General features: G+C 60.1%; 1 protein-coding gene across 1 annotated transcript in view; it reads right to left on the bottom strand.

Annotated features, from left to right (window-relative positions):
- Positions 1 to 25,444, bottom strand: part of LOC127481299 (mucin-16-like) — an 80,254-nt gene that overhangs the window by 39,132 nt on the left and 15,678 nt on the right. The window contains exons 6-11 of the mRNA XM_051810440.1: positions 19,119 to 20,153; positions 17,409 to 17,660; positions 16,867 to 17,159; positions 15,849 to 16,314; positions 5,402 to 5,504; positions 3,565 to 3,859 (exon numbers count right to left, since the gene is read on the bottom strand). Coding sequence (XP_051666400.1) covers positions 3,565 to 3,859; positions 5,402 to 5,504; positions 15,849 to 16,314; positions 16,867 to 17,159; positions 17,409 to 17,660; positions 19,119 to 20,153 — 2,444 coding nt within the window. The remainder of the gene's footprint in view (positions 1 to 3,564; positions 3,860 to 5,401; positions 5,505 to 15,848; positions 16,315 to 16,866; positions 17,160 to 17,408; positions 17,661 to 19,118; positions 20,154 to 25,444) is intronic.

The raw sequence follows: 25,444 nt of genomic DNA on the forward strand, positions 1-25,444 counted from the left end.
CTTGTGACTTGAGCACGGGTGGATATTCCAGCTGAGCTGGGAGGGACTGCAGTGGTCGTTCCAGGAGCTGGGCTGGAGCTTTGTGCTGTGGTGGAGACGAGCCTGGGCCTTGTCTCAAGAGTAGACGTTGGAGCGCGAGTGGAAGAGGTTGAAGCCGCAGTCTCAGGAGAGGTGCCCTGGGACACTGAGGTGGAAGGTTCCCCCATTGTGGAGGTGGCCCCAAGGGTTGACGTGGCTGTAGAGGCACCAGTAGAGGAGCTGGTGGGTGGCGTCGAGGTGGGTGTAGTTGTGGTGAGAGTTGGGGAAGTGGTCTCCAGAGTAGAGCTCAGAGGAAGAGCGGAGGTGCTCTCAGCAGTTGGGCTTGTCCCAGGAGCAGAGGAGGATGTTTGGGCACGGACCGTGCTGGTCGCCTCTCTTGTCTCTGTAGCAGCGCTTGTGACTTGAGCACGAGTGGATGTTCCAGCTGAGCTGGGAGGGACTGCAGTGGTCGTTCCAGGAGCTGGGCTGGAGCTTTGTGCTGTGGTGGAGACGAGCCTGGGCCTTGTCTCAAGAGTAGACGTTGGAGCGCGAGTGGAAGAGGTTGAAGCCGCAGTCTCCGGAGAGGTGCCCTGGGACACTGAGGTGGAAGGTTCCCCCATTGTGGAGGTGGCCCCAAGGGTTGACGTGGCTGTAGAGGCACCAGTAGAGGAGCTGGTGGGTGGCGTCGAGGTGGGTGTAGTTGTGGTGAGAGTTGGGGAAGTGGTCTCCAGAGTAGAGCTCAGAGGAAGAGTGGAGGTGCTCTCAGCAGTTGGGCTTGTCCCAGGAGCAGAGGAGGATGTTTGGGCACGGACTGTGCTGGTCGCCTCTCTTGTCTCTGTAGCAGCGCTTGTGACTTGAGCACGAGTGGATGTTCCAGCTGAGCTGAGAGGGACTGCAGTGGTTGTTCCAGGAGCTGGGCTGGAGCTTTGTGCTGTGGTGGAGACGAGCCTGGGCCTTGTCTCAAGAGTAGACGTTGGAGCGCGAGTGGAAGAGGTTGAAGCCGCAGTCTCCGGAGAGGTGCCCTGGGACACTGAGGTGGAAGGTTCCCCCATTGTGGAGGTGGCCCCAAGGGTTGACGTGGCTGTAGAGGCACCAGTAGAGGAGCTGGTGGGTGGCGTCGAGGTGGGTGTAGTTGTGGTGAGAGTTGGGGAAGTGGTCTCCAGAGTAGAGCTCAGAGGAAGAGCGGAGGTGCTCTCCTGGCTTGTCCCAGGAGCAGAGGAGGATGTTTGGGCACGGACCGTGCTGGTCGCCTCTCTTGTCTCTGTAGCAGCGCTTGTGACTTGAGCACGAGTGGATGTTCCAGCTGAGCTGGGAGGGACTGCAGTGGTCGTTCCAGGAGCTGGGCTGGAGCTTTGTGCTGTGGTGGAGATGAGCCTGGGCCTTGTCTCAAGAGTAGACGTTGGAGCGCGAGTGGAAGACGTTGAAACCGCAGTCTCCGGAGAGGTGCCCTGGGACACTGAGGTGGAAGGTTCCCCCATTGTGGAGGTGGCCCCAAGGGTTGACGTGGCTGTAGAGGCACCAGTAGAGGAGCTGGTGGGTGGCGTCGAGGTGGGTGTAGTTGTGGTGAGAGTTGGGGAAGTGGTCTCCAGAGTAGAGCTCAGAGGAAGAGCGGAGGTGCTCTCCTGGCTTGTCCCAGGAACAGAGGAGGATGTTTGGGCACGGACCGTGCTGGTCGCCTCTCTTGTCTCTGGAACAGCGCTTGTGACTTGAGCACGAGTGGATGTTCCAGCTGAGCTGGGAGGGACTGCAGTGGTCGTTCCAGGAGCTGGGCTGGAGCTTTGTGCTGTGGTGGAGACGAGCCTGGGCCTTGTCTCAAGAGTAGACGTTGGAGCGCGAGTGGAAGAGGTTGAAGCCGCAGTCTCCGGAGAGGTGCCGTGGGACACTGAGGTGGAAGGTTCCCCCATTGTGGAGGTGGCCCCAAGGGTTGACGTGGCTGTAGAGGCACCAGTAGAGGAGCTGGTGGGTGGCGTCGAGGTGGGTGTAGTTGTGGTGAGAGTTGGGGAAGTGGTCTCCAGAGTAGAGCTCAGAGGAAGAGCGGAGGTGCTCTCCTGGCTTGTCCCAGGAGCAGAGGAGGATGTTTGGGCACGGACCGTGCTGGTCGCCTCTCTTGTCTCTGTAGCAGCGCTTGTGACTTGAGCACGAGTGGATGTTCCAGCTGAGCTGGGAGGGACTGCAGTGGTCGTTCCAGGAGCTGGGTTGGAGCTTTGTGCTGTGGTGGAGACGAGCCTGGGCCTTGTCTCAAGAGTAGACGTTGGAGCGCGAGTGGAAGAGGTTGAAGCCGCAGTCTCCGGAGAGGTGCCCTGGGACACTGAGGTGGAAGGTTCCCCCATTGTGGAGGTGGCCCCAAGGGTTGACGTGGCTGTAGAGGCACCAGTAGAGGAGCTGGTGGGTGGCGTCGAGGTGGGTGTAGTTGTGGTGAGAGTTGGGGAAGTGGTCTCCAGAGTAGAGCTCAGAGGAAGAGCGGAGGTGCTCTCAGCAGTTGGGCTTGTCCCAGGAGCAGAGGAGGATGTTTGGGCACGGACCGTGCTGGTCGCCTCTCTTGTCTCTGTAGCAGCGCTTGTGACTTGAGCACGAGTGGATGTTCCAGCTGAGCTGGGAGGGACTGCAGTGGTTGTTCCAGGAGCTGGGCTGGAGCTTTGTGCTGTGGTGGAGACGAGCCTGGGCCTTGTCTCAAGAGTAGACGTTGGAGCGCGAGTGGAAGAGGTTGAAGCCGCAGTCTCCGGAGAGGTGCCCTGGGACACTGAGGTGGAAGGTTCCCCCATTGTGGAGGTGGCCCCAAGGGTTGACGTGGCTGTAGAGGCACCAGTAGAGGAGCTGGTGGGTGGCGTCGAGGTGGGTGTAGTTGTGGTGAGAGTTGGGGAAGTGGTCTCCAGAGTAGAGCTCAGAGGAAGAGCGGAGGTGCTCTCAGCAGTTGGGCTTGTCCCAGGAGCAGAGGAGGATGTTTGGGCATGGACCGTGCTGGTCGCCTCTCTTGTCTCTGTAGCAGCGCTTGTGACTTGAGCACGAGTGGATGTTCCAGCTGAGCTGGGAGGGACTGCAGTGGTCGTTCCAGGAGCTGGGCTGGAGCTTTGTGCTGTGGTGGAGACGAGCCTGGTCGATGTCTCAGAAGTAGACGTTGGTGCGCGAGTGGAAGAGGTTGAAGCCGCAGTCTCCGGAGAGGTGCCGTGGGACACTGAGGTGGAAGGTTCCCCCATTGTGGAGGTGGCCCCAAGGGTTGACGTGGCTGTAGAGGCACCAGTAGAGGAGCTGGTGGGTGGCGTCGAGGTGGGTGTAGTTGTGGTGAGAGTTGGGGAAGTGGTCTCCAGAGTAGAGCTCAGAGGAAGAGCGGAGGTGCTCTCAGCAGTTGGGCTTGTCCCAGGAGCAGAGGAGGATGTTTGGGCACGGACCGTGCTGGTCGCCTCTCTTGTCTCTGTAGCAGCGCTTGTGACTTGAGCACGAGTGGATGTTCCAGCTGAGCTGGGAGGGACTGCAGTGGTCGTTCCAGGAGCTGGGCTGGAGCTTTGTGCTGTGGTGGAGACGAGCCTGGGCCTTGTCTCAAGAGTAGACGTTGGAGCGCGAGGGGAAGAGGTTGAAGCCGCAGTCTCCGGAGAGGTGCCCTGGGACACTGAGGTGGAAGGTTCCCCCATTGTGGAGGTGGCCCCAAGGGTTGACGTGGCTGTAGAGGCACCAGTAGAGGAGCTGGTGGGTGGCGTCGAGGTGGGTGAAGTTGTGGTGAGAGTTGGGGAAGTGGTCTCCAGAGTAGAGCTCAGAGGAAGAGCGGAGGTGCTCTCAGCAGTTGGGCTTGTCCCAGGAACAGAGGAGGATGTTTGGGCACGGACCGTGCTGGTCGCCTCTCTTGTCTCTGTAGCAGCGCTTGTGACTTGAGCACGAGTGGATGTTCCAGCTGAGCTGGGAGGGACTGCAGAGGTTGTTCCAGGAGCTGGGCTGGAGCTTTGTGCTGTGGTGGAGACGAGCCTGGGCCTTGTCTCAAGAGTAGACGTTGGAGCGCGAGTGGAAGAGGTTGAAGCCGCAGTCTCCGGAGAGGTGCCGTGGGACACTGAGGTGGAAGGTTCCCCCATTGTGGAGGTGGCCCCAAGGGTTGACGTGGCTGTAGAGGCACCAGTAGAGGAGCTGGTGGGTGGCGTCGAGGTGGGTGTAGTTGTGGTGAGAGTTGGGGAAGTGGTCTCCAGAGTAGAGCTCAGAGGAAGAGCGGAGGTGCTCTCCTGGCTTGTCCCAGGAACAGAGGAGGATGTTGGGGCACGGACCGTGCTGGTCGCCTCTCTTGTCTCTGTAGCAGCGCTTGTGACTTGAGCACGAGTGGATGTTCCAGCTGAGCTGGGAGGGACTGCAGTGGTCGTTCCAGGAGCTGGGCTGGAGCTTTGTGCTGTGGTGGAGACGAGCCTGGTCGATGTCTCAGAAGTAGACGTTGGTGCGCGAGTGGAAGAGGTTGAAGCCGCAGTCTCCGGAGAGGTGCCATGGGACACTGAGGTGGAAGGTTCCCCCATTGTGGAGGTGGCCCCAAGGGTTGACGTGGCTGTAGAGGCACCAGTAGAGGAGTTGGTGGGTGGCGTCGAGGTGGGTGTAGTTGTGGTGAGAGTTGGGGAAGTGGTCTCCAGAGTAGAGCTCAGAGGAAGAGCGGAGGTGCTCTCAGCAGTTGGGCTTGTCCCAGGAGCAGAGGAGGATGTTTGGGCACGGACCGTGCTGGTCGCCTCTCTTGTCTCTGGAACAGCGCTTGTGACTTGAGCACGGGTGGATGTTCCAGCTGAGCTGGGAGGGACTGCAGTGGTCGTTCCAGGAGCTGGGCTGGAGCTTTGTGCTGTGGTGGAGACGAGCCTGGTCGATGTCTCAGAAGTAGACGTTGGTGCGCGAGTGGAAGAGGTTGAAGCCGCAGTCTCAGGAGAGGTGCCCTGGGACACTGAGGTGGAAGGTTCCCCCATTGTGGAGGTGGCCCCAAGGGTTGACGTGGCTGTAGAGGCACCAGTAGAGGAGCTGGTGGGTGGCGTCGAGGTGGGTGTAGTTGTGGTGAGAGTTGGGGAAGTGGTCTCCAGAGTAGAGCTCAGAGGAAGAGCGGAGGTGCTCTCCTGGCTTGTCCCAGGAACAGAGGAGGATGTTTGGGCACGGACCGTGCTGGTCGCCTCTCTTGTCTCTGTAGCAGCGCTTGTGACTTGAGCACGAGTGGATGTTCCAGCTGAGCTGGGAGGGACTGCAGTGGTCGTTCCAGGAGCTGGGCTGGAGCTTTGTGCTGTGGTGGAGACGAGCCTGGGCCTTGTCTCAAGAGTAGACGTTGGAGCGCGAGTGGAAGAGGTTGAAGCCGCAGTCTCCGGAGAGGTGCCCTGGGACACTGAGGTGGAAGGTTCCCCCATTGTGGAGGTGGCCCCAAGGGTTGACGTGGCTGTAGAGGCACCAGTAGAGGAGCTGGTGGGTGGCGTCGAGATGGGTGTAGTTGTGGTGAGAGTTGGGGAAGTGGTCTCCAGAGTAGAGCTCAGAGGAAGAGCGGAGGTGCTCTCCTGGCTTGTCGCAGGAACAGAGGAGGATGTTTGTGCACGGACCGTGCTGGTCGCCTCTCTTGTCTCTGTAGCAGCGCTTGTGACTTGAGCACGAATGGATGTTCCAGCTGAGCTGGGAGGGACTGCAGTGGTCGTTCCAGGAGCTGGGCTGGAGCTTTGTGCTGTGGTGGAGACGAGCCTGGGCCTTGTCTCAAGAGTAGACGTTGGAGCGCGAGTGGAAGAGGTTGAAGCTGCAGTCTCCGGAGAGGTGCCCTGGGACACTGAGGTGGAAGGTTCCCCCATTGTGGAGGTGGCCCCAAGGGTTGACGTGGCTGTAGAGGCACCAGTAGAGGAGCTGGTGGGTGGCGTCGAGGTGGGTGTAGTTGTGGTGAGAGTTGGGGAAGTGGTCTCCAGAGTAGAGCTCAGAGGAAGAGCGGAGGTGCTCTCAGCAGTTGGGCTTGTCCCAGGAGCAGAGGAGTATGTTTGGGCACGGACCGTGCTGGTCGCCTCTCTTGTCTCTGTAGCAGCGCTTGTGACTTGAGCACGAGTGGATGTTCCAGCTGAGCTGGGAGGGACTGCAGTGGTCGTTCCAGGAGCTGGGCTGGAGCTTTGTGCTGTGGTGGAGACGAGCCTGGTCGATGTCTCAGAAGGAGACGTTGGAGCGCGAGTGGAAGAGGTTGAAGCCGCAGTCTCCGGAGAGGTGCCCTGGGACACTGAGGTGGAAGGTTCCCCCATTGTGGAGGTGGCCCCAAGGGTTGACGTGGCTGTAGAGGCACCAGTAGAGGAGCTGGTGGGTGGCGTCGAGGTGGGTGTAGTTGTGGTGAGAGTTGGGGAAGTGGTCTCCAGAGTAGAGCTCAGAGGAAGAGCGGAGGTGCTCTCAGCAGTTGGGCTTGTCCCAGGAGCAGAGGAGGATGTTTGTGCACGGACCGTGCTGGTCGCCTCTCTTGTCTCTGTAGCAGCGCTTGTGACTTGAGCACGAGTGGATGTTCCAGCTGAGCTGGGAGGGACTGCAGTGGTCGTTCCAGGAGCTGGACTGGAGCTTTCTGCTGTAGTGGAGACGAGCCTGGTCGATGTCTCAGAAGTAGACGTTGGTGCGCGAGTGGAAGAGGTTGAAGCCGCAGTCTCCGGAGAGGTGCCGTGGGACACTGAGGTGGAAGGTTCCCCCATTGTGGAGGTGGCCCCAAGGGTTGACGTGGCTGTAGAGGCACCAGTAGAGGAGCTGGTGGGTGGCGTCGAGGTGGGTGTAGTTGTGGTGAGAGTTGGGGAAGTGGTCTCCAGAGTAGAGCTCAGAGGAAGAGCGGAGGTGCTCTCCTGGCTTGTCGCAGGAGCAGAGGAGGATGTTTGTGCACGGACCGTGCTGGTCGCCTCTCTTGTCTCTGTAGCAGCGCTTGTGACTTGAGCACGAGTGGATGTTCCAGCTGAGCTGGGAGGGACTGCAGTGGTTGTTCCAGGAGCTGGGCTGGAGCTTTGTGCTGTGGTGGAGACGAGCCTGGGCCTTGTCTCAAGAGTAGACGTTGGAGCGCGAGTGGAAGAGGTTGAAGCCGCAGTCTCCGGAGAGGTGCCCTGGGACACTGAGGTGGAAGGTTCCCCCATTGTGGAGGTGGCCCCAAGGGTTGACGTGGCTGTAGAGGCACCAGTAGAGGAGCTGGTGGGTGGTGTCGAGGTGGGTGTAGTTGTGGTGAGAGTTGGGGAAGTGGTCTCCAGAGTAGAGCTCAGAGGAAGAGCGGAGGTGCTCTCCTGGCTTGTCCCAGGAGCAGAGGAGGATGTTTGAGCACGGACCGTGCTGGTCGCCTCTCTTGTCTCTGTAGCAGCGCTTGTGACTTGAGCACGAGTGGATGTTCCAGCTGAGCTGGGAGGGACTGCAGTGGTCGTTCCAGGAGCTGGGCTGGAGCTTTGTGCTGTGGTGGAGACGAGCCTGGTCGATGTCTCAGAAGTAGACGTTGGTGCGCGAGTGGAAGAGGTTGAAGCCGCAGTCTCCGGAGAGGTGCCCTGGGACACTGAGGTGGAAGGTTCCCCCATTGTGGAGGTGGCCCCAAGGGTTGACGTGGCTGTAGAGGCACCAGTAGAGGAGCTGGTGGGTGGCGTCGAGGTGGGTGTAGTTGTGGTGAGAGTTGGGGAAGTGGTCTCCAGAGTAGAGCTCAGAGGAAGAGCGGAGGTGCTCTCAGCAGTTGGGCTTGTCCCAGGAACAGAGGAGGATGTTTGGGCACGGACCGTGCTGGTCGCCTCTCTTGTCTCTGTAGCAGCGCTTGTGACTTGAGCACGAGTGGATGTTCCAGCTGAGCTGGGAGGGACTGCAGTGGTTGGTCCAGGAGCTGGGCTGGAGCTTTGTGCTGTGGTGGAGATGAGCCTGGGCCTTGTCTCAAGAGTAGACGTTGGAGTGCGAGTGGAAGAGGTTGAAGCCGCAGTCTCCGGAGAGGTGCCGTGGGACACTGAGGTGGAAGGTTCCCCCATTGTGGAGGTGGCCCCAAGGGTTGACGTGGCTGTAGAGGCACCAGTAGAGGAGCTGGTGGGTGGCGTCGAGGTGGGTGTAGTTGTGGTGAGAGTTGGGGAAGTGGTCTCCAGAGTAGAGCTCAGAGGAAGAGCGGAGGTGCTCTCCTGGCTTGTCCCAGGAGCAGAGGAGGATGTTTGGGCACGGACCGTGCTGGTCGCCTCTCTTGTCTCTGTAGCAGCGCTTGTGACTTGAGCACGAGTGGATGTTCCAGCTGAGCTGGGAGGGACTGCAGTGGTCGTTCCAGGAGCTGGGCTGGAGCTTTGTGCTGTGGTGGAGACGAGCCTGGGCCTTGTCTCAAGAGTAGATGTTGGAGCGCGAGTGGAAGAGGTTGAAGCTGCAGTCTCCGGAGAGGTGCCGTGGGACACTGAGGTGGAAGGTTCCCCCATTGTGGAGGTGGCCCCAAGGGTTGACGTGGCTGTAGAGGCACCAGTAGAGGAGCTGGTGGGTGGCGTCGAGGTGGGTGTAGTTGTGGTGAGAGTTGGGGAAGTGGTCTCCAGAGTAGAGCTCAGAGGAAGAGCGGAGGTGCTCTCAGCAGTTGGGCTTGTCCCAGGAACAGAGGAGGATGTTTGGGCACGGACCGTGCTGGTCGCCTCTCTTGTCTCTGTAGCAGCGCTTGTGACTTGAGCACGAATGGATGTTCCAACTGAGCTGGGAGGGACTGCAGTGGTCGTTCCAGGAGCTGGGCTGGAGCTTTGTGCTGTGGTGGAGACGAGCCTGGGCCTTGTCTCAAGAGTAGACGTTGGAGCGCGAGGGGAAGAGGTTGAAGCCCCAGTCTCCGGAGAGGTGCCGTGGGACACTGAGGTGGAAGGTTCCCCCATTGTGGAGGTGGCCCCAAGGGTTGACGTGGCTGTAGAGGCACCAGTAGAGGAGCTGGTGGGTGGCGTCGAGGTGGGTGTAGTTGTGGTGAGAGTTGGGGAAGTGGTCTCCAGAGTAGAGCTCAGAGGAAGAGCGGAGGTGCTCTCCTGGCTTGTCCCAGGAGCAGAGGAGGATGTTTGGGCACGGACCGTGCTGGTCGCCTCTCTTGTCTCTGTAGCAGCGCTTGTGACTTGAGCACGAGTGGATGTTCCAGCTGAGCTGGGAGGGACTGCAGTGGTCGTTCCAGGAGCTGGGCTGGAGCTTTGTGCTGTGGTGGAGACGAGCCTGGGCCTTGTCTCAAGAGTAGACGTTGGAGCGCGAGTGGAAGAGGTTGAAGCCGCAGTCTCCGGAGAGGTGCCGTGGGACACTGAGGTGGAAGGTTCCCCCATTGTGGAGGTGGCCCCAAGGGTTGACGTGGCTGTAGAGGCACCAGTAGAGGAGCTGGTGGGTGGCGTCGAGGTGGGTGTAGTTGTGGTGAGAGTTGGGGAAGTGGTCTCCAGAGTAGAGCTCAGAGGAAGAGCGGAGGTGCTCTCAGCAGTTGGGCTTGTCCCAGGAGCAGAGGAGGATGTTTGGGCACGGACCGTGCTGGTCGCCTCTCTTGTCTCTGTAGCAGCGCTTGTGACTTGAGCACGAGTGGATGTTCCAGCTGAGCTGGGAGGGACTGCAGTGGTCGTTCCAGGAGCTGGGCTGGAGCTTTGTGCTGTGGTGGAGACGAGCCTGGGCCTTGTCTCAAGAGTAGACGTTGGAGCGCGAGGGGAAGAGGTTGAAGCCGCAGTCTCCGGAGAGGTGCCCTGGGACACTGAGGTGGAAGGTTCCCCCATTGTGGAGGTGGCCCCAAGGGTTGACGTGGCTGTAGAGGCACCAGTAGAGGAGCTGGTGGGTGGCGTCGAGGTGGGTGTAGTTGTGGTGAGAGTTGGGGAAGTGGTCTCCAGAGTAGAGCTCAGAGGAAGAGCGGAGGTGCTCTCAGCAGTTGGGCTTGTCCCAGGAGCAGAGGAGGATGTTTGGGCACGGACCGTGCTGGTCGCCTCTCTTGTCTCTGTAGCAGCGCTTGTGACTTGAGCACGAGTGGATGTTCCAGCTGAGCTGGGAGGGACTGCAGTGGTCGTTCCAGGAGCTGGGCTGGAGCTTTGTGCTGTGGTGGAGACGAGCCTGGTCGATGTCTCAGAAGTAGACGTTGGAGCGCGAGTGGAAGAGGTTGAAGCCGCAGTCTCCGGAGAGGTGCCGTGGGACACTGAGGTGGAAGGTCCCCCCATTGTGGAGGTGGCCCCAAGGGTTGACGTGGCTGTAGAGGCACCAGTAGAGGAGCTGGTGGGTGGCGTCGAGGTGGGTGTAGTTGTGGTGAGAGTTGGGGAAGTGGTCTCCAGAGTAGAGCTCAGAGGAAGAGCGGAGGTGCTCTCAGCAGTTGGGCTTGTCCCAGGAACAGAGGAGGATGTTTGGGCACGGACCGTGCTGGTCGCCTCTCTTGTCTCTGTAGCAGCGCTTGTGACTTGAGCACGAGTGGATGTTCCAGCTGAGCTGGGAGGGACTGCAGTGGTCGTTCCAGGAGCTGGGCTGGAGCTTTGTGCTGTGGTGGAGACGAGCCTGGGCCTTGTCTCAAGAGTAGACGTTGGAGCGCGAGTGGAAGAGGTTGAAGCCGCAGTCTCCGGAGAGGTGCCCTGGGACACTGAGGTGGAAGGTTCCCCCATTGTGGAGGTGGCCCCAAGGGTTGACGTGGCTGTAGAGGCACCAGTAGAGGAGCTGGTGGGTGGCGTCGAGGTGGGTGTAGTTGTGGTGAGAGTTGGGGAAGTGGTCTCCAGAGTAGAGCTCAGAGGAAGAGCGGAGGTGCTCTCCTGGCCTGTCGCAGGAGCAGAGGAGGATGTTTGTGCACGGACCGTGCTGGTCGCCTCTCTTGTCTCTGTAGCAGCGCTTGTGACTTGAGCACGAATGGATGTTCCAACTGAGCTGGGAGGGACTGCAGTGGTCGTTCCAGGAGCTGGGCTGGAGCTTTGTGCTGTGGTGGAGACGAGCCTGGGCCTTGTCTCAAGAGTAGACGTTGGAGCGCGAGGGGAAGAGGTTGAAGCCCCAGTCTCCGGAGAGGTGCCCTGGGACACTGAGGTGGAAGGTTCCCCCATTGTGGAGGTGGCCCCAAGGGTTGACGTGGCTGTAGAGGCACCAGTAGAGGAGCTGGTGGGTGGCGTCGAGGTGGGTGTAGTTGTGGTGAGAGTTGGGGAAGTGGTCTCCAGAGTAGAGCTCAGAGGAAGAGCGGAGGTGCTCTCCTGGCTTGTCCCAGGAGCAGAGGAGGATGTTTGGGCACGGACCGTGCTGGTCGCCTCTCTTGTCTCTGTAGCAGCGCTTGTGACTTGAGCACGAGTGGATGTTCCAGCTGAGCTGGGAGGGACTGCAGTGGTCGTTCCAGGAGCTGGGCTGGAGCTTTGTGCTGTGGTGGAGACGAGCCTGGTCGATGTCTCAGAAGTAGACGTTGGTGCGCGAGTGGAAGAGGTTGAAGCCGCAGTCTCCGGAGAGGTGCCCTGGGACACTGAGGTGGAAGGTTCCCCCATTGTGGAGGTGGCCCCAAGGGTTGACGTGGCTGTAGAGGCACCAGTAGAGGAGCTGGTGGGTGGCGTCAAGGTGGGTGTAGTTGTGGTGAGAGTTGGGGAAGTGGTCTCCAGAGTAGAGCTCAGAGGAAGAGCGGAGGTGCTCTCAGCAGTTGGGCTTGTCCCAGGAACAGAGGAGGATGTTTGGGCAAGGACCGTGCTGGTCGCCTCTCTTGTCTCTGTAGCAGCACTTGTGACTTGAGCACGAGTGGATGTTCCAGCTGAGCTGGGAGGGACTGCAGTGGTTGTTCCAGGAGCTGGGCTGGAGCTTTGTGCTGTGGTGGAGACGAGCCTGGGCCTTGTCTCAAGAGTAGACGTTGGAGCGCGAGTGGAAGAGGTTGAAGCCGCAGTCTCCGGAGAGGTGCCCTGGGACACTGAGGTGGAAGGTTCCCCCATTGTGGAGGTGGCCCCAAGGGTTGACGTGGCTGTAGAGGCACCAGTAGAGGAGCTGGTGGGTGGCGTCGAGGTGGGTGTAGTTGTGGTGAGAGTTGGGGAAGTGGTCTCCAGAGTAGAGCTCAGAGGAAGAGCGGAGGTGCTCTCCTGGCCTGTCGCAGGAGCAGAGGAGGATGTTTGTGCACGGACCGTGCTGGTCGCCTCTCTTGTCTCTGTAGCAGCGCTTGTGACTTGAGCACGAATGGATGTTCCAACTGAGCTGGGAGGGACTGCAGTGGTCGTTCCAGGAGCTGGGCTGGAGCTTTGTGCTGTGGTGGAGACGAGCCTGGGCCTTGTCTCAAGAGTAGACGTTGGAGCGCGAGGGGAAGAGGTTGAAGCCCCAGTCTCCGGAGAGGTGCCGTGGGACACTGAGGTGGAAGGTTCCCCCATTGTGGAGGTGGCCCCAAGGGTTGACGTGGCTGCAGAGGCACCAGTAGAGGAGCTGGTGGGTGGCGTCGAGGTGGGTGTAGTTGTGGTGAGAGTTGGGGAAGTGGTCTCCAGAGTAGAGCTCAGAGGAAGAGCGGAGGTGCTCTCCTGGCCTGTCCCAGGAGCAGAGGAGGATGTTTGGGCACGGACCGTGCTGGTCGCCTCTCTTGTCTCTGTAGCAGCGCTTGTGACTTGAGCACGAGTGGATGTTCCAGCTGAGCTGGGAGGGACTGCAGTGGTCGTTCCAGGAGCTGGGCTGGAGCTTTGTGCTGTGGTGGAGACGAGCCTGGTCGATGTCTCAGAAGTAGACGTTGGTGCGCGAGTGGAAGAGGTTGAAGCCGCAGTCTCAGGAGAGGTGCCCTGGGACACTGAGGTGGAAGGTTCCCCCATTGTGGAGGTGGCCCCAAGGGTTGACGTGGCTGTAGAGGCACCAGTAGAGGAGCTGGTGGGTGGCGTCGAGGTGGGTGTAGTTGTGGTGAGAGTTGGGGAAGTGGTCTCCAGAGTAGAGCTCAGAGGAAGAGCGGAGGTGCTCTCAGCAGTTGGGCTTGTCCCAGGAGCAGAGGAGGATGTTTGGGCACGGACCGTGCTGGTCGCCTCTCTTGTCTCTGTAGCAGCGCTTGTGACTTGAGCACGAGTGGATGTTCCAGCTGAGCTGGGAGGGACTGCAGTGGTCGTTCCAGGAGCTGGGCTGGAGCTTTGTGCTGTGGTGGAGACGAGCCTGGTCGATGTCTCAGAAGTAGACGTTGGTGCGCGAGTGGAAGAGGTTGAAGCCGCAGTCTCAGGAGAGGTGCCCTGGGACACTGAGGTGGAAGGTTCCCCCATTGTGGAGGTGGCCCCAAGGGTTGACGTGGCTGTAGAGGCACCAGTAGAGGAGCTGGTGGGTGGCGTCGAGGTGGGTGTAGTTGTGGTGAGAGTTGGGGAAGTGGTCTCCAGAGTAGAGCTCAGAGGAAGAGCGGAGGTGCTCTCCTGGCTTGTCGCAGGAGCAGAGGAGGATGTTTGTGCACGGACCGTGCTGGTCGCCTCTCTTGTCTCTGTAGCAGCGCTTGTGACGTGAGCACGAATGGATGTTCCAGCTGAGCTGGGAGGGACTGCAGTGGTCGTTCCAGGAGCTGGGCTGGAGCTTTGTGCTGTGGTGGAGACGAGCCTGGGCCTTGTCTCAAGAGTAGACGTTGGAGCGTGAGGGGAAGAGGTTGAAGCCGCAGTCTCCGGAGAGGTGCCCTGGGACACTGAGGTGGAAGGTTCCCCCATTGTGGAGGTGGCCCCAAGGGTTGACGTGGCTGTAGAGGCACCAGTAGAGGAGCTGGTGGGTGGCGTCGAGGTGGGTGTAGTTGTGGTGAGAGTTGGGGAAGTGGTCTCCAGAGTAGAGCTCAGAGGAAGAGCGGAGGTGCTCTCAGCAGTTGGGCTTGTCCCAGGAGCAGAGGAGGATGTTTGGGCACGGACCGTGCTGGTCGCCTCTCTTGTCTCTGTAGCAGCGCTTGTGACTTGAGCACGAGTGGATGTTCCAGCTGAGCTGGGAGGGACTGCAGTGGTCGTTCCAGGAGCTGGGCTGGAGCTTTGTGCTGTGGTGGAGACGAGCCTGGGCCTTGTCTCAAGAGTAGACGTTGGTGGGCGAGTGGAAGAGGTTGAAGCCGCAGTCTCCGGAGAGGTGCCGTGGGACACTGAGGTGGAAGGTTCCCCCATTGTGGAGGTGGCCCCAAGGGTTGACGTGGCTGTAGAGGCACCAGTAGAGGAGCTGGTGGGTGGCGTCGAGGTGGGTGTAGTTGTGGTGAGAGTTGGGGAAGTGGTCTCCAGAGTAGAGCTCAGAGGAAGAGCGGAGGTGCTCTCCTGGCTTGTCGCAGGAGCAGAGGAGGATGTTTGTGCACGGACCGTGCTGGTCGCCTCTCTTGTCTCTGTAGCAGCGCTTGTGACTTGAGCACGAATGGATGTTCCAGCTGAGCTGGGAGGGACTGCAGTGGTCGTTCCAGGAGCTGGGCTGGAGCTTTGTGCTGTGGTGGAGACGAGCCTGGGCCTTGTCTCAAGAGTAGACGTTGGAGCGCGAGGGGAAGAGGTTGAAGCCGCAGTCTCCGGAGAGGTGCCCTGGGACACTGAGGTGGAAGGTTCCCCCATTGTGGAGGTGGCCCCAAGGGTTGACGTGGCTGTAGAGGCACCAGTAGAGGAGCTGGTGGGTGGCGTCGAGGTGGGTGTAGTTGTGGTGAGAGTTGGGGAAGTGGTCTCCAGAGTAGAGCTCAGAGGAAGAGCGGAGGTGCTCTCAGCAGTTGGGCTTGTCCCAGGAGCAGAGGAGGATGTTTGGGCACGGACCGTGCTGGTCGCCTCTCTTGTCTCTGTAGCAGCGCTTGTGACTTGAGCACGAGTGGATGTTCCAGCTGAGCTGGGAGGGACTGCAGTGGTCGTTCCAGGAGCTGGGCTGGAGCTTTGTGCTGTGGTGGAGACGAGCCTGGTCGATGTCTCAGAAGTAGACGTTGGAGCGCGAGTGGAAGAGGTTGAAGCCGCAGTCTCCGGAGAGGTGCCGTGGGACACTGAGGTGGAAGGTCCCCCCATTGTGGAGGTGGCCCCAAGGGTTGACGTGGCTGTAGAGGCACCAGTAGAGGAGCTGGTGGGTGGCGTCGAGGTGGGTGTAGTTGTGGTGAGAGTTGGGGAAGTGGTCTCCAGAGTAGAGCTCAGAGGAAGAGCGGAGGTGCTCTCAGCAGTTGGGCTTGTCCCAGGAGCAGAGGAGGATGTTTGGGCACGGACCGTGCTGGTCGCCTCTCTTGTCTCTGTAGCAGCGCTTGTGACTTGAGCACGAGTGGATGTTCCAGCTGAGCTGGGAGGGACTGCAGTGGTCGTTCCAGGAGCTGGGCTGGAGCTTTGTGCTGTGGTGGAGACGAGCCTGGTCGATGTCTCAGAAGTAGACGTTGGTGCGCGAGTGGAAGAGGTTGAAGCCGCAGTCTCCGGAGAGGTGCCGTGGGACACTGAGGTGGAAGGTTCCCCCATTGTGGAGGTGGCCCCAAGGGTTGACGTGGCTGTAGAGGCACCAGTAGAGGAGCTGGTGGGTGGCGTCGAGGTGGGTGTAGTTGTGGTGAGAGTTGGGGAAGTGGTCTCCAGAGTAGAGCTCAGAGGAAGAGCGGAGGTGCTCTCAGCAGTTGGGCTTGTCCCAGGAACAGAGGAGGATGTTTGGGCAAGGACCGTGCTGGTCGCCTCTCTTGTCTCTGTAGCAGCGCTTGTGACTTGAGCACGAATGGATGTTCCAACTGAGCTGGGAGGGACTGCAGTGGTCGTTCCAGGAGCTGGGCTGGAGCTTTGTGCTGTGGTGGAGACGAGCCTGGGCCTTGTCTCAAGAGTAGACGTTGGAGCGCGAGTGGAAGAGGTTGAAGCCCCAGTCTCCGGAGAGGTGCCGTGGGACACTGAGGTGGAAGGTTCCCCCATTGTGGAGGTGGCCCCAAGGGTTGACGTGGCTGTAGAGGCACCAGTAGAGGAGCTGGTGGGTGGCGTCGAGGTGGGTGTAGTTGTGGTGAGAGTTGGGGAAGTGGTCTCCAGAGTAGAGCTCAGAGGAAGAGCGGAGGTGCTCTCCTGGCTTGTCCCAGGAACAGAGGAGGATGTTTGGGCACGGACCGTGCTGGTCGCCTCTCTTGTCTCTGTAGCAGCGCTTGTGACTTGAGCACGAGTGGATGTTCCAGCTGAGCTGGGAGGGACTGCAGTGGTCGTTCCAGGAGCTGGGCTGGAGCTTTGTGCTGTGGTGGAGACGAGCCTGGGCCTTGTCTCAAGAGTAGACGTTGGAGCGCGAGTGGAAGAGGTTGAAGCCGCAGTCTCCGGAGAGGTGCCCTGGGACACTGAGGTGGAAGGTTCCCCCATTGTGGAGGTGGCCCCAAGGGTTGACGTGGCTGTAGAGGCACCAGTAGAGGAGCTGGTGGGTGGCGTCGAGGTGGGTGTAGTTGTGGTGAGAGTTGGGGAAGTGGTCTCCAGAGTAGAGCTCAGAGGAAGAGCGGAGGTGCTCTCAGCAGTTGGGCTTGTCCCAGGAGCAGAGGAGGATGTTTGGGCACGGACCGTGCTGGTCGCCTCTCTTGTCTCTGTAGCAGCGCTTGTGACTTGAGCACGAGTGGATGTTCCAGCTGAGCTGGGAGGGACTGCAGTGGTCGTTCCAGGAGCTGGGCTGGAGCTTTGTGCTGTGGTGGAGACGAGCCTGGTCGATGTCTCAGAAGTAGACGTTGGTGCGCGAGTGGAAGAGGTTGAAGCCGCAGTCTCCGGAGAGGTGCCCTGGGACACTGAGGTGGAAGGTTCCCCCATTGTGGAGGTGGCCCCAAGGGTTGACGTGGCTGTAGAGGCACCAGTAGAGGAGCTGGTGGGTGGCGTCGAGGTGGGTGTAGTTGTGGTGAGAGTTGGGGAAGTGGTCTCCAGAGTAGAGCTCAGAGGAAGAGCGGAGGTGCTCTCCTGGCTTGTCGCAGGAGCAGAGGAGGATGTTTGTGCACGGACCGTGCTGGTCGCCTCTCTTGTCTCTGTAGCAGCGCTTGTGACTTGAGCACGAATGGATGTTCCAGCTGAGCTGGGAGGGACTGCAGTGGTCGTTCCAGGAGCTGGGCTGGAGCTTTGTGCTGTGGTGGAGACGAGCCTGGGCCTTGTCTCAAGAGTAGACGTTGGAGCGCGAGGGGAAGAGGTTGAAGCCGCAGTCTCCGGAGAGGTGCCCTGGGACACTGAGGTGGAAGGTTCCCCCATTGTGGAGGTGGCCCCAAGGGTTGACGTGGCTGTAGAGGCACCAGTAGAGGAGCTGGTGGGTGGCGTCGAGGTGGGTGTAGTTGTGGTGAGAGTTGGGGAAGTGGTCTCCAGAGTAGAGCTCAGAGGAAGAGCGGAGGTGCTCTCAGCAGTTGGGCTTGTCCCAGGAGCAGAGGAGGATGTTTGGGCACGGACCGTGCTGGTCGCCTCTCTTGTCTCTGTAGCAGCGCTTGTGACTTGAGCACGAGTGGATGTTCCAGCTGAGCTGGGAGGGACTGCAGTGGTCGTTCCAGGAGCTGGGCTGGAGCTTTGTGCTGTGGTGGAGACGAGCCTGGTCGATGTCTCAGAAGTAGACGTTGGAGCGCGAGTGGAAGAGGTTGAAGCCGCAGTCTCCGGAGAGGTGCCGTGGGACACTGAGGTGGAAGGTCCCCCCATTGTGGAGGTGGCCCCAAGGGTTGACGTGGCTGTAGAGGCACCAGTAGAGGAGCTGGTGGGTGGCGTCGAGGTGGGTGTAGTTGTGGTGAGAGTTGGGGAAGTGGTCTCCAGAGTAGAGCTCAGAGGAAGAGCGGAGGTGCTCTCCTGGCTTGTCCCAGGAGCAGAGGAGGATGTTTGGGCACGGACCGTGCTGGTCGCCTCTCTTGTCTCTGTAGCAGCGCTTGTGACTTGAGCACGAGTGGATGTTCCAGCTGAGCTGGGAGGGACTGCAGTGGTCGTTCCAGGAGCTGGGCTGGAGCTTTGTGCTGTGGTGGAGACGAGCCTGGTCGATGTCTCAGAAGTAGACGTTGGTGCGCGAGTGGAAGAGGTTGAAGCCGCAGTCTCCGGAGAGGTGCCGTGGGACACTGAGGTGGAAGGTTCCCCCATTGTGGAGGTGGCCCCAAGGGTTGACGTGGCTGTAGAGGCACCAGTAGAGGAGCTGGTGGGTGGCGTCGAGGTGGGTGTAGTTGTGGTGAGAGTTGGGGAAGTGGTCTCCAGAGTAGAGCTCAGAGGAAGAGCGGAGGTGCTCTCAGCAGTTGGGCTTGTCCCAGGAACAGAGGAGGATGTTTGGGCAAGGACCGTGCTGGTCGCCTCTCTTGTCTCTGTAGCAGCGCTTGTGACTTGAGCACGAATGGATGTTCCAACTGAGCTGGGAGGGACTGCAGTGGTCGTTCCAGGAGCTGGGCTGGAGCTTTGTGCTGTGGTGGAGACGAGCCTGGGCCTTGTCTCAAGAGTAGACGTTGGAGCGCGAGGGGAAGAGGTTGAAGCCCCAGTCTCCGGAGAGGTGCCGTGGGACACTGAGGTGGAAGGTTCCCCCATTGTGGAGGTGGCCCCAAGGGTTGACGTGGCTGTAGAGGCACCAGTAGAGGAGCTGGTGGGTGGCGTCGAGGTGGGTGTAGTTGTGGTGAGAGTTGGGGAAGTGGTCTCCAGAGTAGAGCTCAGAGGAAGAGCGGAGGTGCTCTCCTGGCTTGTCCCAGGAACAGAGGAGGATGTTTGGGCACGGACCGTGCTGGTCGCCTCTCTTGTCTCTGTAGCAGCGCTTGTGACTTGAGCACGAGTGGATGTTCCAGCTGAGCTGGGAGGGACTGCAGTGGTCGTTCCAGGAGCTGGGCTGGAGCTTTGTGCTGTGGTGGAGACGAGCCTGGGCCTTGTCTCAAGAGTAGACGTTGGAGCGCGAGTGGAAGAGGTTGAAGCCGCAGTCTCCGGAGAGGTGCCCTGGGACACTGAGGTGGAAGGTTCCCCCATTGTGGAGGTGGCCCCAAGGGTTGACGTGGCTGTAGAGGCACCAGTAGAGGAGCTGGTGGGTGGCGTCGAGGTGGGTGTAGTTGTGGTGAGAGTTGGGGAAGTGGTCTCCAGAGTAGAGCTCAGAGGAAGAGCGGAGGTGCTCTCCTGGCCTGTCGCAGGAACAGAGGAGGATGTTTGTGCACGGACCGTGCTGGTCGCCTCTCTTGTCTCTGTAGCAGCGCTTGTGACTTGAGCACGAATGGATGTTCCAACTGAGCTGGGAGGGACTGCAGTGGTCGTTCCAGGAGCTGGGCTGGAGCTTTGTGCTGTGGTGGAGACGAGCCTGGGCCTTGTCTCAAGAGTAGACGTTGGAGCGCGAGGGGAAGAGGTTGAAGCCCCAGTCTCCGGAGAGGTGCCGTGGGACACTGAGGTGGAAGGTTCCCCCATTGTGGAGGTGGCCCCAAGGGTTGACGTGGCTGTAGAGGCACCAGTAGAGGAGCTGGTGGGTGGCGTCGAGGTGGGTGTAGTTGTGGTGAGAGTTGGGGAAGTGGTCTCCAGAGTAGAGCTCAGAGGAAGAGCGGAGGTGCTCTCCTGGCTTGTCCCAGGAGCAGAGGAGGATGTTTGGGCACGGACCGTGCTGGTCGCCTCTCTTGTCTCTGTAGCAGCGCTTGTGACTTGAGCACGAGTGGATGTTCCAGCTGAGCTGGGAGGGACTGCAGTGGTCGTTCCAGGAGCTGGGCTGGAGCTTTGTGCTGTGGTGGAGACGAGCCTGGTTGATGTCTCAGAAGTAGACGTTGGTGCGCGAGTGGAAGAGGTTGAAGCCGCAGTCTCAGGAGAGGTGCCCTGGGACACTGAGGTGGAAGGTTCCCCCATTGTGGAGGTGGCCCCAAGGGTTGACGTGGCTGTAGAGGCACCAGTAGAGGAGCTGGTGGGTGGCGTCGAGGTGGGTGTAGTTGTGGTGAGAGTTGGGGAAGTGGTCTCCAGAGTAGAGCTCAGAGGAAGAGCGGAGGTGCTCTCCTGGCTTGTCGCAGGAGCAGAGGAGGATGTTTGTGCACGGACCGTGCTGGTCGCCTCTCTTGTCTCTGTAGCAGCGCTTGTGACTTGAGCACGAATGGATGTTCCAGCTGAGCTGGGAGGGACTGCAGTGGTCGTTCCAGGAGCTGGGCTGGAGCTTTGTGCTGTGGTGGAGACGAGCCTGGGCCTTGTCTCAAGAGTAGACGTTGGAGCGCGAGTGGAAGAGGTTGAAGCCGCAGTCTCCGGAGAGGTGCCCTGGGACACTGAGGTGGAAGGTTCCCCCATTGTGGAGGTGGCCCCAAGGGTTGACGTGGCTGTAGAGGCACCAGTAGAGGAGCTGGTGGGTGGCGTCGAGGTGGGTGTAGTTGTGGTGAGAGTTGGGGAAGTGGTCTCCAGAGTAGAGCTCAGAGGAAGAGCGGAGGTGCTCTCAGCAGTTGGGCTTGTCCCAGGAGCAGAGGAGGATGTTTGGGCACGGACCGTGCTGGTCGCCTCTCTTGTCTCTGTAGCAGCGCTTGTGACTTGAGCACGAGTGGATGTTCCAGCTGAGCTGGGAGGGACTGCAGTGGTCGTTCCAGGAGCTGGGCTGGAGCTTTGTGCTGTGGTGGAGACGAGCCTGGTCGATGTCTCAGAAGTAGACGTTGGAACGCGAGTGGAAGAGGTTGAAACCGCAGTCTCCGGAGAGGTGCCGTGGGACACTGAGGTGGAAGGTCCCCCCATTGTGGAGGTGGCCCCAAGGGTTGACGTGGCTGTAGAGGCACCAGTAGAGGAGCTGGTGGGTGGCGTCGAGGTGGGTGTAGTTGTGGTGAGAGTTGGGGAAGTGGTCTCCAGAGTAGAGCTCAGAGGAAGAGCGGAGGTGCTCTCAGCAGTTGGGCTTGTCCCAGGAGCAGAGGAGGATGTTTGGGCACGGACCGTGCTGGTCGCCTCTCTTGTCTCTGTAGCAGCGCTTGTGACTTGAGCACGAGTGGATGTTCCAGCTGAGCTGGGAGGGACTGCAGTGGTCGTTCCAGGAGCTGGGCTGGAGCTTTGTGCTGTGGTGGAGACGAGCCTGGTCGATGTCTCAGAAGTAGACGTTGGTGCGCGAGTGGAAGAGGTTGAAGCCGCAGTCTCCGGAGAGGTGCCGTGGGACACTGAGGTGGAAGGTTCCCCCATTGTGGAGGTGGCCCCAAGGGTTGACGTGGCTGTAGAGGCACCAGTAGAGGAGCTGGTGGGTGGCGTCGAGGTGGGTGTAGTTGTGGTGAGAGTTGGGGAAGTGGTCTCCAGAGTAGAGCTCAGAGGAAGAGCGGAGGTGCTCTCCTGGCTTGTCCCAGGAACAGAGGAGGATGTTTGGGCACGGACCGTGCTGGTCGCCTCTCTTGTCTCTGTAGAAGCGCTTGTGACTTGAGCACGAGTGGATGTTCCAGCTGAGCTGGGAGGGACTGCAGTGGTCGTTCCAGGAGCTGGGCTGGAGCTTTGTGCTGTGGTGGAGACGAGTCTGGTCGATGTCTCAGAAGTAGACGTTGGTGCGCGAGTGGAAGAGGTTGAAGCCCCAGTCTCCGGAGAGTTGCCATGGGACACTGAGGTGGAAGGTTCCCCCATTGTGGAGGTGGCCCCAAGGGTTGACGTGGCTGTAGAGGCACCAGTAGAGGAGCTGGTGGGTGGCGTCGAGGTGGGTGTAGTTGTGGTGAGAGTTGGGGAAGTGGTCTCCAGAGTAGAGCTCAGAGGAAGAGCGGAGGTGCTCTCAGCAGTTGGGCTTGTCCCAGGAGCAGAGGAGGATGTTTGGGCACGGACCGTGCTGGTCGCCTCTCTTGTCTCTGTAGCAGCGCTTGTGACTTGAGCACGAGTGGATGTTCCAGCTGAGCTGGGAGGGACTGCAGTGGTCGTTCCAGGAGCTGGGCTGGAGCTTTGTGCTGTGGTGGAGACGAGCCTGGGCCTTGTCTCAAGAGTAGACGTTGGAGCGCGAGTGGAAGAGGTTGAAGCTGCAGTCTCCGGAGAGGTGCCGTGGGACACTGAGGTGGAAGGTTCCCCCATTGTGGAGGTGGCCCCAAGGGTTGACGTGGCTGTAGAGGCACCAGTAGAGGAGCTGGTGGGTGGCGTCGAGGTGGGTGTAGTTGTGGTGAGAGTTGGGGAAGTGGTCTCCAGAGTAGAGCTCAGAGGAAGAGCGGAGGTGCTCTCAGCAGTTGGGCTTGTCCCAGGAGCAGAGGAGGATGTTTGGGCACGGACCGTGCTGGTCGCCTCTCTTGTCTCTGTAGCAGCGCTTGTGACTTGAGCACGAGTGGATGTTCCAGCTGAGCTGGGAGGGACTGCAGTGGTCGTTCCAGGAGCTGGGCTGGAGCTTTGTGCTGTGGTGGAGACGAGCCTGGTCGATGTCTCAGAAGTAGACGTTGGAGCGCGAGTGGAAGAGGTTGAAGCCGCAGTCTCCGGAGAGGTGCCGTGGGACACTGAGGTGGAAGGTTCCCCCATTGTGGAGGTGGCCCCAAGGGTTGACGTGGCTGTAGAGGCACCAGTAGAGGAGCTGGTGGGTGGTGTCGAGGTGGGTGTAGTTGTGGTGAGAGTTGGGGAAGTGGTCTCCAGAGTAGAGCTCAGAGGAAGAGCGGAGGTGCTCTCCTGGCTTGTCCCAGGAACAGAGGAGGATGTTTGGGCATGGACCGTGCTGGTCGCCTCTCTTGTCTCTGTGGCAGCGCTTGTGACTTGAGCACGAGTGGATGTTCCAGCTGAGCTGGGAGGGACTGCAGTGGTCGTTCCAGGAGCTGGGCTGGAGCTTTGTGCTGTGGTGGAGACGAGCCTGGTCGATGTCTCAGAAGTAGACGTTGGTGCGCGAGTGGAAGAGGTTGAAGCCGCAGTCTCCGGAGAGGTGCCGTGGGACACTGAGGTGGAAGGTTCCCCCATTGTGGAGGTGGCCCCAAGGGTTGACGTGGCTGTAGAGGCACCAGTAGAGGAGCTGGTGGGTGGCGTCGAGGTGGGTGTAGTTGTGGTGAGAGTTGGGGAAGTGGTCTCCAGAGTAGAGCTCAGAGGAAGAGCGGAGGTGCTCTCAGCAGTTGGGCTTGTCCCAGGAGCAGAGGAGGATGTTTGGGCACGGACCGTGCTGGTCGCCTCTCTTGTCTCTGTAGCAGCGCTTGTGACTTGAGCACGAGTGGATGTTCCAGCTGAGCTGGGAGGGACTGCAGTGGTCGTTCCAGGAGCTGGGCTGGAGCTTTGTGCTGTGGTGGAGACGAACCTGGTCGATGTCTCAGAAGTAGACATTGGTGCGCGAGTGGAAGAGGTTGAAGCCGCAGTCTCCGGAGAGGTGCCCTGGGACACTGAGGTGGAAGGTTCCCCGATTGTGGAGGTGGCCCCAAGGGTTGACGTGGCTGTAGAGGCACCAGTAGAGGAGCTGGTGGGTGGTGTCGAGGTGGGTGTAGTTGTGGTGAGAGTTGGGGAAGTGGTCTCCAGAGTAGAGCTCAGAGGAAGAGCGGAGGTGCTCTCCTGGCTTGTCCCAGGAGCAGAGGAGGATGTTTGGGCACGGACCGTGCTGGTCGCCTCTCTTGTCTCTGTAGCAGCGCTTGTGACTTGAGCACGAGTGGATGTTCCAGCTGAGCTGGGAGGGACTGCAGTGGTCGTTCCAGGAGCTGGGCTGGAGCTTTGTGCTGTGGTGGAGACGAGCCTGGGCCTTGTCTCAAGAGTAGACGTTGGAGCGCGAGTGGAAGAGGTTGAAGCCGCAGTCTCCGGAGAGGTGCCGTGGGACACTGAGGTGGAAGGTTCCCCCATTGTGGAGGTGGCCCCAAGGGTTGACGTGGCTGTAGAGGCACCAGTAGAGGAGCTGGTGGGTGGCGTCGAGGTGGGTGTAGTTGTGGTGAGAGTTGGGGAAGTGGTCTCCAGAGTAGAGCTCAGAGGAAGAGCGGAGGTGCTCTCAGCAGTTGGGCTTGTCCCAGGAGCAGAGGAGGATGTTTGGGCACGGACCGTGCTGGTCGCCTCTCTTGTCTCTGTAGCAGCGCTTGTGACTTGAGCACGAGTGGATGTTCCAGCTGAGCTGGGAGGGACTGCAGTGGTCGTTCCAGGAGCTGGGCTGGAGCTTTGTGCTGTGGTGGAGACGAGCCTGGTCGATGTCTCAGAAGTAGACGTTGGAGCGCGAGTGGAAGAGGTTGAAGCCGCAGTCTCCGGAGAGGTGCCGTGGGACACTGAGGTGGAAGGTTCCCCCATTGTGGAGGTGGCCCCAAGGGTTGACGTGGCTGTAGAGGCACCAGTAGAGGAGCTGGTGGGTGGCGTCGAGGTGGGTGTAGTTGTGGTGAGAGTTGGGGAAGTGGTCTCCAGAGTAGAGCTCAGAGGAAGAGCGGAGGTGCTCTCCTGGCTTGTCCCAGGAACAGAGGAGGATGTTTGGGCACGGACCGTGCTGGTCGCCTCTCTTGTCTCTGTAGCAGCGCTTGTGACTTGAGCACGAGTGGATGTTCCAGCTGAGCTGGGAGGGACTGCAGTGGTCGTTCCAGGAGCTGGGCTGGAGCTTTGTGCTGTGGTGGAGACGAGCCTGGGCCTTGTCTCAAGAGTAGACGTTGGAGCGCGAGTGGAAGAGGTTGAAGCCGCAGTCTCCGGAGAGGTGCCGTGGGACACTGAGGTGGAAGGTTCCCCCATTGTGGAGGTGGCCCCAAGGGTTGACGTGGCTGTAGAGGCACCAGTAGAGGAGCTGGTGGGTGGCGTCGAGGTGGGTGTAGTTGTGGTGAGAGTTGGGGAAGTGGTCTCCAGAGTAGAGCTCAGAGGAAGAGCGGAGGTGCTCTCAGCAGTTGGGCTTGTCCCAGGAGCAGAGGAGGATGTTTGGGCACGGACCGTGCTGGTCGCCTCTCTTGTCTCTGTAGCAGCGCTTGTGACTTGAGCACGAGTGGATGTTCCAGCTGAGCTGGGAGGGACTGCAGTGGTTGTTCCAGGAGCTGGGCTGGAGCTTTGTGCTGTGGTGGAGACGAGCCTGGGCCTTGTCTCAAGAGTAGAGGTTGGTGCGCGAGTGGAAGAGGTTGAAGCCGCAGTCTCCGGAGAGGTGCCGTGGGACACTGAGGTGGAAGGTTCCCCCATTGTGGAGGTGGCCCCAAGGGTTGACGTGGCTGTAGAGGCACCAGTAGAGGAGCTGGTGGGTGGCGTCGAGGTGGGTGTAGTTGTGGTGAGAGTTGGGGAAGTGGTCTCCAGAGTAGAGCTCAGAGGAAGAGCGGAGGTGTTCTCAGCAGTTGGGCTTGTCCCAGGAGCAGAGGAGGATGTTTGGGCACGGACCGTGCTGGTCGCCTCTCTTGTCTCTGTAGCAGCGCTTGTGACTTGAGCACGAGTGGATGTTCCAGCTGAGCTGGGAGGGACTGCAGTGGTCGTTCCAGGAGCTGGGCTGGAGCTTTGTGCTGTGGTGGAGACGAGCCTGGTCGATGTCTCAGAAGTAGACGTTGGAGCGCGAGTGGAAGAGGTTGAAGCCGCAGTCTCCGGAGAGGTGCCGTGGGACACTGAGGTGGAAGGTTCCCCCATTGTGGAGGTGGCCCCAAGGGTTGACGTGGCTGTAGAGGCACCAGTAGAGGAGCTGGTGGGTGGCGTCGAGGTGGGTGTAGTTGTGGTGAGAGTTGGGGAAGTGGTCTCCAGAGTAGAGCTCAGAGGAAGAGCGGAGGTGCTCTCAGCAGTTGGGCTTGTCCCAGGAGCAGAGGAGGATGTTTGGGCACGGACCGTGCTGGTCGCCTCTCTTGTCTCTGTAGCAGCGCTTGTGACTTGAGCACGAGTGGATGTTCCAGCTGAGCTGGGAGGGACTGCAGTGGTCGTTCCAGGAGCTGGGCTGGAGCTTTGTGCTGTGGTGGAGACGAGCCTGGTCGATGTCTCAG

Source organism: Manacus candei, unplaced genomic scaffold (genome assembly GCF_025592945.1).
Source record: "Manacus candei isolate 608988 ecotype Guabito, Panama unplaced genomic scaffold, ASM2559294v1 h1tg000078l, whole genome shotgun sequence".
In the NCBI taxonomy this organism is placed as follows: domain Eukaryota; kingdom Metazoa; phylum Chordata; class Aves; order Passeriformes; family Pipridae; genus Manacus; species Manacus candei.